The sequence below is a fragment of the Thamnophis sirtalis genome, unplaced genomic scaffold (genome assembly GCF_051295495.1).
Source record: "Thamnophis sirtalis isolate CommonGarterSnake01/CBP01778 unplaced genomic scaffold, rThaSir2_p1.2 scaffold_5, whole genome shotgun sequence".
Classification (NCBI taxonomy): domain Eukaryota; kingdom Metazoa; phylum Chordata; class Lepidosauria; order Squamata; family Natricidae; genus Thamnophis; species Thamnophis sirtalis.
In genome coordinates, this window is record NW_028261385.1 from 7,059,461 (window position 1) to 7,074,850 (window position 15,390).

General features: G+C 44.3%; 1 protein-coding gene across 1 annotated transcript in view; it reads left to right on the forward strand.

Annotated features, from left to right (window-relative positions):
- Nucleotides 1–10,482, forward strand: part of PIK3C3 (phosphatidylinositol 3-kinase catalytic subunit type 3) — a 137,480-nt gene extending 126,998 nt beyond the window's left edge. Inside the window, 2 exon segments of the mRNA XM_087715273.1 lie at nt 1,602–1,727; nt 9,870–10,482. Of these exon segments, the coding sequence (XP_087571399.1) occupies nt 1,602–1,727; nt 9,870–9,884 (141 nt within the window). The 3' untranslated portion in view covers nt 9,885–10,482.
- The last annotated feature ends 4,908 nt before the right edge of the window (nt 10,483–15,390 follow it).

The window sequence follows — 15,390 nt, forward strand, 5'->3', positions numbered from 1 at the left end:
AATCTGGGTCCTCATTTTACCCACCTCGGAAGGATGGAAGGCTGAGTAAACCCTGAGCCGGTGAGATTTGAACCGCTGACCTGCTGATCTAGCAGTAGCCTGCAGTGCTGCATTTAACCACTGCGCCACCTTGGCTCCTAGATAGATAGATAGATAGATAGATAGATAGATAGATAGATAGATAGATAGATAGATAGATAGATAGATAGATGATAGATAGATAGATAGATAGATAGATAGATAGATAGATAGATAGATAGATAGATAGATAGATAGATATAGATGATAGGTAGGTAGGTAGGTAGGTAGGTAGGTAGGTAGGTAGGTAGGTAGGTAGGTAGATAGATAGATAGATAGATAGATAGATAGATAGATAGATAGATAGATAGATAGATAGATAGATAGATAGATACCCTGTTTCCCGTAAAATAAGACCTCCCCGGATAATAAGCCCAATCGGGATTTTTAGCACATGCACTAAAATAAGCCCTCCCTGAAAATATTGCAATGCAGCAGCACTTCAGTGACCATGCACAAAAATAATATAACCTCCGCAAAAATAAGGTCAAGCGCTTATTTTGGGAGTCAAAAGAAAATAAGACCCTGTCTTATTTTCAGGGAAACACGGTAGGTAGGTAGGTAGGTAGGTAGGTAGGTAGGTAGGTAGGTAGGTAGGTAGGAGGGGTGAGTTCCTGCCAGTTCTAACCTCTTCTATAGAAGAGTTTCCCCAAATCTCCAGTTCCGTTTAGAACTGGTTCCAGCTCCCTCCCCCCGCCCATCCGCACATCATCAAGATGAAGAGCGAGAGGAGGATTTCTGGGCGTTGAAGTCCAGAAATCTTAAAGCTGTCAAGTTTGAACACCCCTGGGTTTTTTTTTTCTAAAGGGTTAGGGGTGCGAGGGTCTTGTAACTTGACAGCTTTAAGACTTGCGTGCTTCAAATGCCAGAGTTTCTGAGCCAACCATTTGATTGCTAAGCAAGAGCGTTGTTAAGTGGATTTCACCACATTTTACAAGTTGGCCATGCCCACCCGGTCACATGACTTCCAAGCCACTCCCACTCGGTCACATGGCTGGCAAGCCACCCCCACCCAGTCACATGGCCGGCAAGCCACTCCCACAAAGCAGGCCACACCTACAGAAGAGGTTCTAAAAAAATTTGAAACCCACCACTGGTAGGTAGGTAGATAGGTAGGCAGGCGGGCAGGGAGGCAGGCAGGCAGGCGGGCAGGCAGGCAGGCAGGGAGACAGGCAGACAGACAGACAGACAGATGAAGAGATATTTGCAACTCAGAAGTCATAGGGTGTCCTTGTTGCCTTTGAGCTTGCTTGTTTTCTTGTGGACGGTCCATCCATTATCCAATTAGGAAACGTATTTTTAGCACTGATGGTGTTACCTAATTGGGTAATGAAACATGTACAAGAACACAACCTAACCTCAGACAACACCAAGGACAAATAAGGGAAGGATAAAAAGAAAGGGTGAGAGGGAGGGAGGGAGAGATTAAAATGTTCTGCTTATTTTGTAGAGACGGCCATAAAATCCAGAGTCATTTTTGTGGGTCCCCTTCATTCTCTCTCTCTCTCTCGCTCTCTCTGCAGGTTCAGGACAAGTTCCGTCTCGATCTCTCTGACGAGGAAGCCGTCCACTACATGCAGAGCTTGATCGACGAAAGTGTCCATGCTCTCTTTGCGGCGATGGTGGAACAGATCCACAAGTTTGCTCAGGTAAGAACTCCTCCAAGGTTCTCCTGAAACCAGACCGAGAAGCTCATCTAACAGAGTTAGGGATTGCCCTCTTAAGAAGGTGACCCTGTTCTCCCACGAGAATAGCAGTTAGACTTATATACCGCTTCATAGGGCTTTCAGCCCTCTCTAAGCGGTTTACAGAGTCAGCATATCGCCCCCAACAACAATCCGGGTCCTCATTTTTACCCACCTCGGAAGGATGGAAGGCTGAGTCAACCTTGAGCCGGTGAGATTTGAACAGCCGAACTGCAGAACTGCAGTCAGCTGAAGTAGCCTGCAGTGCTGCCTTTAACCAATGCTCCACCTCGACTCCTAAGCCGAGAAGTAGGGATGGCCAATCCCCAGTTCAGACGTAGAACTCCAACCTTTGAGAGGAAGTCTTTCCGGGGTCACGATACTGGAATTCAGCGTCAAAGTGGTTTAATAGTCATTGGGGCACTACCCGTCCCCTCAAAATTAGGAGTGAATAGGAATGGGAGACCTTCTGGGATGTTCCCCCTTGTGTTTTTCCTCCTGCGATTGCCAAGCCTTATAGCACGTATGTGCTTAGCCATTCCCAACTCTAGGGGGCAGGGCTCATCTCCATTTCAAAGCCGAAGAGCCAGCGCTGTCCGAAGACGTCTCCGTGGTCATGTGGCCGGCATGACTAAACACCGAAGGCGAACGAAACGCTGTTCCCTTCCCACCAAAGGTGGTTCCTGTTTTTCTACCTGCATTTTTTTACGTGCTTTCGAACTGCTAACTTGGCAGAAGCTGGGACAAGTAATGGGAGCGAACTCCCGTTATGCGGCACTAGGGATTCAAACCACTGAACTGCCGACTTTTTTGATCGACAAGCTCAGCATCTTAGCCTGTGTGTGTGTGTGTGTGTGTGTGTGTGTGTGTGTGTGTGTGTTTGTGTGTGTCTGTTTCAGCATAACTCTGGAACCTCTCGAGCAATTTTTAACCAAACTTGATAGCAATAGCAATAGCAGTTAGACTTATATACCGCTTCATAGGGCTTTCAGCCCTCTCTAAGCGGTTTATAGAGTCAGCATATTGCCCCCACAGTCTGGGTCCTCATTTTACCCACCTCGGAAGGATGGAAGGCTGAGTCAACCCTGAGCCGATGAGATTTGAACCGCTGAACTGCAACTTACAGTCAGCTGAAGTGGCTGCAGTACTGCACTCTAACCACTGCGCCACCTCGGCTCTCTGGCTCTCATGACTTACTCTCTGGAAGAAATACTGGGAGGGGGGGGTAAGACGCCCCTAAAACCCCTCTGTGTGTATGTTCTGTTATTATGCAGCCTGTTGTGCCTTAAAATGGCTTCTACCGTACTGCCGTAAAATGGTTTCTACTGTGCAGCGCAGTGGAGTTGCCATGGTAACAGCTTCATACTACTCCACAAGGGGGCTTCCTCTGGTAAGGGGGAAAATCCAACATTAAAAATTACGTTTGTTCCAGACGTTTTCAACAATGTCAGAGCTTTTCCTGTCTCATAGAGGATTAGGATAAATAAATACCGGGGCAATTCCGGGTTATCAGGTAGTACTTCAATAAAGAAGTTGAATGCAAACATTAGAGATGAGGTACAGATTGTGGAAAGTACAAGGGTAACCTCCAGCTCTCTCTTATGTGTGGGTCTATTAAAGCACAGCCCTTATTTATTTGTATCCCACCTTTATTGTTTTTATAAATTATTCACGGTAGTGAAGATATCCAACACAACTTCCTCCTCCTGTTCTCACCACAACAACCCTCTGAGGGGCTGTGACAAAGGGGCTGGGTGGTCTCCTGATGATTGGCCCAAAGTCACCCAACCAGCTTTCATGGCTAAGGCAGGACTAGAACTCACAGTCTCCTGATGATTGGTCCAAATTCACCCAGTTGGTTTTCATGGCTAAGGCAGGACTAGAACTCACAGTCTCCTGATGATTGATCCAAAGTCACCCAGCTGTCTGTCATGGGTAGGACAGGACTAGAACTCACAGTCTCCTGGTAATTGGTCCAAATTCACCCAGTTGGCTTTCATGCCTAAGGCAGGACTAGAACTCCCAATCTCCTGGTGATTGGTCTAAAGTCATCCAGCTGGCTTTCAAGGCTAAGGCAGGACTAGAACTCACTATCTCCTGACGATTGGTCCAAATTCACCCAGTTGGCTTTCATGCCTAAGGCAGGACTAGAACTCACAATCTCCTGGTAATTAGTCCAAAGTCACCCAGCTGTCTGTCATGGGTAGGGCCGGACTAGAACTCATTGTCTCCTGATGATTGATCCAAAGTCACCCAGCTGACTTTCATAGCTAAGATAGCACTAGAACTCACAGTCTCCTGGTAATTGACCAAAAGTCACCCAGCTGGCTTCCATGCTTAAGGCAGAACTATAACTCCCAATCTCCCAGAAACAAAATTCATTGCAAAGCTATTTCTTCTTATTCTGCTGTTCTACCAAGGCTCAGAGACCCTTCATAGCATTCATTTACATCTTTTCAGAGAGTTGTTGAGGCCATCTGCATGTCTATCTGTGGCCTCAACGTCCCTCTAAAAGGATGCAAATGACCAGCTGTCTGCAAGGAGTATAAGTCCTTCTATTCCTCACCATCCAAGTCAGAGCTGAAGAAGCTTCTTGGATGAGAAGTGAAACGTCTTTAAAGAAGACACAAATAAATCTCTAAGTGGCCTCAACGACCCTCTAAAAGGATGAAAATGACCAGCTGTCTGCAAGGAGTATAAATCCTTCCATTCCCCACCATCCAAGTCGGAGCTGAAGAAGCTTCTTGGATGAGAAGTGAAACGTCTTTAAAGAAGACCCAAATAAATCTCCGAGTGGCCTCAACGACCCTCTAAAAGGATGCAAATGACCAGCTGTCTGCAAGGAGTATAAATCCTTCTATTCCCCACCATCCAAGTCGGAGCTGAAGAAGCTTCTTGGATGAGAAGCGAAACGTCTTTAAAGAAGACACAAATAAATCTCCGAGCGGCCTCAACGACCCTCTAAAAGGATGAAAATGACCAGCTGTCTGCAAGGAGTATAAATCCTTCCATTCCCCACCATCCAAGTCGGAGCTGAAGAAGCTTCTTGGATGAGAAGCGAAACGTCTTTAAAGAAGACACAAATAAATCTCCGAGTGGCCTCAACGACCCTCTAAAAGGATGAAAATGACCAGCTGTCTGCAAGGAGTATAAATCTTTCTATTCCCCACCATCCAAGTCAGAGCTGAAGAAGCTTCTTGGATGAGAAGCGAAACGTCTTTAAAGAAGACACAAATAAATCTCCAAGTGGCCTCAACGTCCCTCTAAAAGGATGCAAATGACCAGCTGTCTGCAAGGAGTATAAATCCTTCTATTCCCCACCATCCAAGTCAGAGCTGAAGAAGCTTCTTGGATGAGAAGCGAAACGTCTTTAAAGAAGACACAAATAAATCTCCGAGTGGCCTCAACGTCCCTCTAAAAGGATGCAAATGACCAGCTGTCTGCAAGGAGTATAAATCCTTCTATTCCCCACCATCCAAGTCGGAGCTGAAGAAGATTCTTGGATGAGAAGCGAAACATCTTCAAAAGAAGAGACCAGAAAGCCCAGTTGCCTCTTGAAAAAAAGCACCTTTGGGACAACCATGTCCTGGAGGACTTGAGAATCTTCACAGACATTTTCTGAAGTGTTGTTCTTGGTTCTGCCTGGCAAGATTCTTCTTCTTTTAATTAGAAGAAGAATCAATTGGTGCTTTAATTCCTGTGCAAAGTGACTCATGAAGTCGACAGTTTCTACAAGAACAGATACTTATTAAAACCTCTTTATCTGAGCCAGCGTAACCAACTGTCCTGCCAATGTTTTTTCGCCCTACGGTTTATGAGTCTCTCTTCCTTCCCATTCCAATCACTAACAGCTCTAAGTAAATCTATAGGATTCCTGAATCTGATTTCAAGTTTAATTAACTGGAAAACGTCACTGGAAGCCGCGTACTTGTTACTGGTGGTTTTCTAATCCTGTATTATGAGCAGCCCACCTATTCTTGACAGTTTCCTATTGGCTCCAAGGTAATGCCAAAGGTGTTCTGACTGAGGCTTCCCAAGAGCATGAAGCAGACTCCTTGCCCCCACAAAAACCTCCTTTTATTAATTGACTGTGAATTCTGCTCATTCCCATCCTGCAAAGTCTTTCAAGGGAGGATTTACAGTCACAGACCTTATCTGGCTTGGAGAGCTGCCAGGCTGATAGCTGCAAAACTTGGCAAGGAGTCTCAGAGAGTCACGAACCAGTTAATTGTCTCCTGCAAACTCTACTCCCCTTTTGCTCCTCTTTTATTTCCTCTGGGAGGGGCCATTCGTCCACCTGTGGTCTTACTCCCAAGTTGACCCCTGTTCTTTAGCTGTTCCCTTCGTCTGGCAACTCTACGCATGCACATACTGGGAACAGGCTCCAGCTGTTCTTCTGCCCCGCTGATCTCCGATGGCAGCTGATAACTGTCAGGCAGCCCTGGCCCCCTCTCTGCCTCCGATGCAGAGCCCTCGTCAGCGCCTTCCCCAGACTCCAGGAATGGCCCATGTTCCTCCCCAACCTCCTCACTGTCCGAATCCACTGCCAGCTCTGCTGGTTGTTGGTGGGCCATAACAAATGGTGCTTTTTTTTCAAGAGGCAACTGGACTTTCTGGTTTTTCTTTGAAGACATTTCTCTTCTCATCCAAGAAGCTTCTTCAGCTCTGACTTGGATGGTGGTGAATGGAAGCATTTATACTCCTTGCAAGACAGCTGGTCATTTGCATCTTTTTAGAGGGACGTTGAGGCCACCTGGAGGTTTATCTGTGTCCTCAGGGTCACCTGAGTGGTGCAATTGGGTGTGGAGCCTTCTTGGAACTGTTGAAAGGACTGGATTGTGGGCTGGAGATAGACGATGTCGTATCCTTTCGCCTCTGTTGCCGGAGGGCTGTTCAATTTTTTTTAATATGATAGCTCAATGACTCTCTAAAACAATGTGCGTGACTATGCCCTTGTCCCAAATCATTGGCCATTGTTTTAACCTATGGCACAAAATTTATGTGCCGCCCATTTTGGGAGCTTGTAGGAGATGAAATGGTAGGTGGGGTTAAACGTGTCATCGGTTTGGAATCATTGTGCAGCCGCAAGAGACCCAAATCCAGGCCCCCATGAATTCTGTTGACCCTTACAAAGTGGCCGTTCAGCTGTGATCATTACTTGACCACATTCTGATGTATTGGGTCTCTTTCAGGTTTCCCCTTTCCTCTATATATTCAAAACACACACACACACACACACACAAACACACACATTTAAAGGTTCCCCTTGCACATATGTGCTAGTCGTTCCCGACTCTAGGGGGTGGTGCTCATCTGCGTTTCAAAGCCGAAGATCAACAAGCTCAGCGTCTTAGCCGCTGAGCCACCACGTCCTGTGTGTGTGTGTGTGTGTGTGTGTGTGTGTGTGTGTGTGTGTGTGTGTGTGTGAGAGAGAGAGAGAGATATGTATGGGTGGCTCAAGCAATAGATATTGTTTGAGAATGGACACAGTGGCTGAGTGGCTAAGACGCTGAGCTTGTCGATCAGAAAGGTCGGCTGTTTGGCAGTTCGAATCCCTAGCGCCGCGTAACGGAGCGAGCTCCCGTTACTTGTCCCAGCTTCTGCCAACCTAGTAGTTCGAAAGCACGTAAAAAATGCAAGTAGAAAAATAGGAAGCACCTTTCGTGGGGAGGTAACAGCGTTCCGTGCGCTTTCGGCATTCAGACATGCCGGCCACATGACCACGGAGACATCTTCGCACAGTGCTGGCTCTTCGGCTTTGAAACAGAGATGAGCACTGCCCCCTAGAGTCAGGAACAACTAGCTTGTATGTGCGAAGGGAACCTTTACCTTATTATTTGAGAGCAGGCAAAAGAATTTTATTTTTAATGGAGACCAGTGTGCTCGCAGTAAAAAATGACAATAAAGATTCTCTTCTACTGTGCTCTGCACTGTTCTACCAACCCTACCTATTCTATCACCTCACCCTACCCTATCATCTTATCTTATCCCATCCCACCTTACCTTATCTTACCTTCAGTAATACATTCTCTGGTGCTTTGAATTCAACAAATGAGTCGAGGTGGCGCAGTGGTTAGAGTGCAGTACTGCAGGCCACTTCAGCTGACTGCTAACTGCAGTTCGCAGTTCAGATCTCACCGGCTCAAAGGTTGACTCAGCCTTCCATCCCTCCGAGGTGGGTGAAATGAGGACCCAGACTGTGGGGGCGATATGCTGACTCTGTAAACCGCTTAGAGAGGGCTGAAAGCCCTATGAAGCGGTATATAAGTCTAACTGCTATTGCTATTGCTATTTCTCTCTTCCTTCCTTCCTCCTCCTTTCTTTTCTTTTTTCTATCTTCCTTCTTTCTTTCTTCCTTCCTCCCTTACCCAATCCCTCCCTCCTTTCACCTTTCTTTCTTTCTTTCTTTCTTTCTTTCTTTTTCTCTTTCTGCCGAGGTGGCGCAGTGGTTAGAGTGCAGTATTGCAGGCCACTTCAGCTGACTGTTATCTGCAGTTCAGCGGTTCTAATCTCACCGGCTCAAGGTTGACTCAGCCTTCCATCCTTCCGAGGTGGGTGAAATGAGGACCCAGAGTGTGAGGGCAATATGCTGACTCTGTAAACCGCTTAGAGAGGGCTGAAAGCCCTATGAAGCAGAATATAAGTCTAACTGCTATTGCTATTTCTATTGCTCCTGGTTCTTTTCACCTGACATGAACCCTAAATTAGTGCTACCGTAGATAAGGGCCAAGGGAATTACAGGAAGCTAGTCTTGGGTCTCCTGTGGCCATGCTAGGATTCCAGATTGATGGCACATTTAACTCCGCCCGCTCGTCTCCTACAGAGCTCTTCTGAATCGCTTACCAAACTCCATTGCTGTACCGTCAAAATAGCTGGAAACCCCATTTACCATCCAAACAGGATAAGTTACCAATAAGTGTGATAAATGATCAGTGGGCCCCATCCATTACCAATAAGTGTCTCGATGCGAGAAACACGAACACTGTGGCTTGGAGTTTGAAACGGGCTTCGCGCAACTTTGGAAAAAAAAAAGGAGAAAAATCAATCTGGTGCCTCTTTCCTCAAATTTGGAGGGTTGGGTGGGAGGGACGGGTAGGGACAGTCCTTTACTTCCCTTCAGAAAGCTAAATATCCCCCAGGCCATCGAAAGGTTGCCCAGCCTTTTATGCTGCCTTGTAAAAATTCCTCCAAGATAATTTCATGCAAAGCACTCTCAAAACAGCTATTTTAGCGTTAAGTATTATGCCTCTGTATCCCTTTGAGCACACTTAGTTTCAATTTTTTTTTTCCATCTCTCTGTTCTTGGTTCTTTGCCAGCTAAATGTTAACTCGTTCCTTCCTTCTCTTCCCTACTTTGTTAGGCTCATAAAGCTTGCAAGATATAATACAGGGAAAGGAAATATTAAATATATAAGCATATATCCAAAAGCCAGATATAATGGCTGTGGAGACTCTAGAAAGAGTGCAGAGAAGCGCAACAAAGAGGATTAGGGGACGGGAGGCTAAAACATACGATGAACGGTTGCAGGAACTGGGCATGGCTAGTTTAATGAAAAGAAGGACTAGGGGAGACATGATAGCAGTGTTCCAATATCTCAGGGGTTGCCCGAAAGAAGAGGGAGTCAAACTATTCTCCAAAGCACCTGAAGGCAGGACAAGAAGTAATGGTTGGAAACTAATCAAGGAGAGAAGCAACTTAGAACTAAGGAGAAATTTCCTGACTGTTAGAACAATAAATTAGTGGAACAACTTCCCTTCAGAAGTTGTGAATGCTCCAATTCTGGAAGTTTTTAAGAAGATGTTGGATAACCATTTGTCTGAAGTGATGCAGGGTTTCCTGCCTAAGCAGGGGGGTTGGACTAGAAGACCTCCAAGGTCCCTTCCCACTCTGTTATTCTAAATTCTAACCTCTTCTTTAAAACCTCCAATATTCAGAAGTTCCAGAAGTTTGAAAGCATTGAGTCTAGTTTCTAGTTTAGCCCAGGATACTCAAGCTGAAATCCCACTGATAAAAGTTAAAAAAAAAAAGATATACCGTAATAGAGAATATTTTTTTTTTAAAAAAAGAGTGTTCCTTAATGTTTTCTTTCTCTTTCCTTCACTCAGTACTGGAGAAAATGAGAACCTCATCCCTTCTGAAGGCCAGAATTCACATCCAGCTGCTTCCTGAAACTGGTGAAGGTAACATCGGGACAAGGATGATCGTTTTTCTACCTTGGATAATGAATTTATCAAGAATTGCCATTCCAAACTAGGACAGGGGTATATGTTACTCATCCTCGGTTTGGAAAACGGGCCAATGCTGTCCAGAATCACAATGAGAAGAAGGAAATAGACGCCGGCTGGTTTTTGAAGGACATCTGTGCACTTATTACTGTGGTCCCTCTACAAGAACACAACTACAGAGGGACACGGGCAGCCAAAGCTTATGAACTTGGAACTGAAGTTTGGAGTTATTTTTTGTCCAAGCTTCAGTGGAACCTCCCTTTTAGAGTAGGTCAGTCCTTACAAATTCCTTTTTTTTTTTTTTTTAAGAAAAAAGGGGGCACAACAAGCTCTCATCAGATCTGAACTTTAGAACCAAGCAAAGTCTTCAAAAGAGATCGGCGACGGACTTCAAACGCTCGACGGGAAGAGAGCGAAGGTTTTCACTTCCCGTACAACAACATAATGTATGTTGACTGTATATGCCAAATCTAATAAAACGACTTTGGTGCAATCTTAAGTTCTCTTTATTTAAGCTTCTTCAGTTTTCTTCCTTCTGCTGTCGGCACCCTTAGATATAGGAATCTATTTAAAGATTTATTTCTAGCAGTTTCTGTTATTTATTTATTATTTATTTATTTGTCTTGTATGCCGCCCACTCCCGGAGGACTCCGGGCGGCTCACAAAAGACAAGGGAAAGGGGGGAACGAGACAAAGACAACATATTAAAAACAAAACCAACATTCACAATTTCCGTGGAGGTAGATGCTTCTCAGCTCTCAATCTGTTCCAGATTGACACGCACACACACACCCCTTCAGCTTGATATAATCTTCTTTTAATGATCCCATAATCCCTTGCAGGGTGGGGCCTGAGAAACTGAATGGAGCTGTTTACTGGCCGGATGCTGCTCCTGTTGCCAATGCAGAGTTTTATTCAGCAGATATATTCTCATTATGCCCGGAGAGAGAAATATCTGCCTTTACCTAGGATTGAACTCACAGCCTCCTTGATTGTGAGGCGAGAGCTCCACCTCTAGGTCACCGCACCACGCTTCAGCTTGATATGACTGATACTAAATCTAGGATCCCTGAAATAATAGGCTAATATTCTGAAATAGGTTTACTTGATCCTGGATCTTCAGATGCCACTTAACACTTACCGAAAAGAATAAAGCCAACTGCAGGGATTCCTCAACTTACAACCATCCATTTAGCAATTGTTCAAAGTTACGACGGCACTAGGAAAAAAAGGGACTTACAACTGATCCTCGTACTTACAACTGTTTCAGATCATTTCATCCAAATCTGGATTATTTACAACCTTCCTAACTAGCTTCCAACAAGCAAAGACAATGAGGGAAGCCAGTATTCACTTAATGATTGCACGATTCCCTTAACAACCGCAGTGATTTTCTGAACTGTGGTCAAACAGGTAAAATCAGGTGCAACTCACTGAACAACTGTCTTGCTTAGCAACAGGATGTCAGACTTCCAAGTAACATACCCACAGGAAACAGAACTCCGAAGCAGTAGATTACTTAAAGAACAGTTGTATTAGATATATCATATTGGCACGGACTGGTGAAAACCGACTCTAACAATTCCCGCGGTTTTCATCTAATTAAAGTTTTTCCCCCTTTTCTTAAACAATCAGTCACATGGTCTAATCAAAGCGCTGACTGGTTGCTTGGTAACTTCACTCCTCTTCTCTCCAGCCACCTGTGAGAATGTCCTTGGTTCCCAGAGGAAATTGTTTTGTTTTAGCTACAAATCTCCCCCCCCCCCCGCCTTGCCAGTGGTGGGATTCAAATAATTTAACAACCGGTTCTCTGCCATAATGACCAGCTGGGTAGGCATGGCTTGGTGGTCATAGCAATAGCAATAGCAGTTAGACTTATATACCGCTTCATAGGGCTTTCAGCCCTCTCTAAGTGGTTTACAGAGTCGGCATATTGCCCCCACAATGGGTCCGCATTTTACCCACCTCGGAAGGATGGAAGGCTGAGTCAACCTTGAGCCGGTGAGATTTGAACCGCCGAACTGCAGAACTAGCAGTCAGCTGAAGTGGCTGTAGTACTGCACCCTAACCACTGCGCCACTTCGGCTCTTGTGACTGGGTAGGCGCGGCCAACTCAACGTCACTCACGTTGATGGGCGCTTCGCCTGAGCTGTGACAATGTAATCAGGGTTAACCGGAGAGGCAGTTTCCGTAAGCAGGGCAATAAAGATTAAGCTAGAAACACCACCAGAATGTTTCCTTCCTGCCTTCCTTACACCCTGTAAAGTGGGGAAAAAACAAAAGGAGATTTTTTTCCCCCAACAACCGGTTCTCCAAACTGCTTAGAAAGTTAGCAACCAGTTTTCTCGAATAGGTGCGAACCGGCTGAATCCCATCACCTACCCCAGCTATCTCTATGGCTCTTGAATGGCGGCTTCTAGGGGGGGTTCATCTATCTTCCCTCCCTCCCTCCCTCCCCTCATCTACATTATGGCAACACTAAAGCCTCGTCGATGGCCTCAGTCAGGCCAGTTCCAGAGCTGACCCAAAAATCCCAGTATCAAGTGTTGTAAATCGAGGACTACCTGTACAACTGAAAATTCATCTATAGCGGTAGGCAATCGATTACTTATACCGTCCGCCTTTTTTTGCGGGTACAAATTAACACAAAGTGAATAATTTCTGCATTTATCTCAGAGCTCTTTTGTCGATACGAGCGCATAATACTAATGGGAAAAAAATGTTCTTTAATCGGGTTAGTCTATTTTCTCAGTTAACAACCAGGTTCCGTGTCCTGAGCGTTCTCTCTGTCCACTTTTATTGTGTTATTTAACTGGTGCGGCGGGACATTTTATTGTAATGACACCACAGCACGAGATAAAATAGGTACAGGCTTCCCAACGTATTTGCATCTTGCAGATTGGAAAGTCGGGCGGAAATGTTGCATCTAAGGTTGTTTTTTTTTTCTTTTTTCATTATAATTATTGGCTCTGGTTTGCCTTTTTTTTTTAATTAAATCTTTTTTAATTTTAGTTTGAAACAAGTATAGCATCTTTCTTAATATATCAATCGATTACAAATAAGTTTTGGTACATCTCCTCCACAGTCAACCAACGTAACTCATATTAACTCAAGCATTATTATATATCCATTTTCATTTAACTGTAATTATTATTTAGGAGTATTGGTAGGAGTAATAATCTTGAACAATATCTACCCACACCGATGGGAAGGGAGAAAAATCAAAAAAAGAAAAAGAAAAAAGAACAAATATAAAGTAAAGTTAAGATAAAAAATAGTAGATAATACAAAAAAGACAAAAACAATAATCAGGAAAACAAAACAAAACACAGGTGTCTGTTATGAAAAGAAAAAAAAGAAGTATATCAACTGGTTGCAACATGTTTTGGTGCTTCTCTTCCATTAATTCATATTAATTCAGATATCTTAACTCAAATATTTACCATATCAACATCATTATACCTCCAGTTTCAATTATTATGGTTATTTAAACATCCTTCATCCTTAGCTATGCTAAAGAATTAATCCATAGCACATGCTGACAATTCATTTACTTATTTGTAAAATCCTCTATTATCATCAAATCCTCATATCCTATTTTAGCTAAACCTCCATAATATTCAGTTATATCATATATCATAACATTTTCCCAGTATTGGTTAACATTTGATTGTATGAATTTTATTTAGTTTTTTTTTAATAGTGCTAATTATTATAGTTAATACTCTTTATGTATAATCTAAAGGCGTTTTTTCATATCCAATTGTCAGTTATCATATCAACTCCACATTATATACAATACTCTGGTTTGCCTTTTGAGACACCTCCTCCTTCCCCTTCCTTTTTTTTAATTTCTAATCGGCTTCTGAAATTGTCCTCAAGTCCATTTCTCCCCTTCTTATTTAAACGCCCCTTTCTCCTTCTGTGCTGCTCTTATTTTGTCGAGCACGGGGGGGGGGGGGGGTAAAAAACGTTTTCTGAGCAACGTGCAATTTGTAGAGTCGAATGGTTCTCCGGGGCTACATATCGTAACGTTGCTGTTTTCTGCTACACAATCTCGTCCAACGGCTTGGGACTTGGGAGAGTTTACAACTGCAGAGTAAATGCTTTTTCTGTCCATTTGTATTTGTATTTTATTATTTGTATGCCGCCCTTCTCCGGGAGGACTCAGGGCGGCGTACAATTCAAGGGGGGAAAAGGGGAACATAAAAAGACAAAATACAAATAATAAAAGTAGAAAACAGTCACACAACCATACATGTCGAGAGGGGAGGGAACTCATCACCCCCAGGCCTGCTGGCAAAGCCAGGTTTTGACGGCTTTTCGGAAGGCCTGGAGAGAGGTGAGGGTCCGAATCCCTGCGGGGAGTTCATTCCAGAGGGCCGGAGCTGCCACAGAGAAGGCCCTCCCCCGGGTAATAGCCAGGTGGCATTGGCTGGTAGATGGCACCCGGAGGAGGCCAACCCTGTGAGATCTAATGGGTCCTTTGGGCCACTGATAAAAACTAGAAATCTACGTATCTATGGAGGTTCTCAGCAAAGATGGCTTGCCAATTTCTTTACTACGAGTTCGGGTGTCCTCCTGAACACGGGCAACGCTTCTGTGCATGCGGGTGGGCGGAGCCTCCTGTTGCCGCTACTACCGGTTCGGCTGATCCGGGACGAACCAGAAGCAGCCCACTTCTGATTTTCAGTCGTCCATGGTTCGTGGTTGTCCCAAAAGTGTTTTTTTTTTTTCCATGACACAACTGGATTTTCCGGTTTTTCTTTGAAGATGCTTTGCTTCTCATCCAGGAAGCATCTTCAGTTCTGACTGGATGGTGGGGAATGGAAAGGTTTATACTCCTTGCAGACAGCCACTGCCGAGGTGGCGCAGTGGTTAAATGCAGCACTGCAGGCTACTTCAGCTGACTGCAGTTCTGCAGTTCAAATCTCACCAACTCAGGGTTGACTCAGCCATCCATCCTTCCGAGGTGGGTAAAATGAGGACCCGGATTGTTGGGGGCAATATGCTGACTCTGTAAACCACTTAGAGAGGGCTGAAAGTCCTATGAAGCGGTATATAAGTCTAACTCCTATTGCTATTGCTATTTGTATTCTTCTTCTTTTTTAGAGTTTTTTTATTGTTTTAGTTAAAAAAAAATAAGAAAAAAAACCATCTTTCATTACATCTTGTTGAAAGCGTATCGATTGGCTACAAATATATTCCGTGCGTTTCTTCCACAATCCTTACATATGCTTCATTCAAATCAGGTTGTTAAGTCAAGAAAGAAAAGTTATGTATTTTGCTATCCCTGTACCATAATTCTCATTTGGTTACCACTGTTTAAACATGTTTTTATCTAGAATCATTTATATTAGAAGACACAACCCACCTACTGGCGCTCATTTGCAATTTCAAT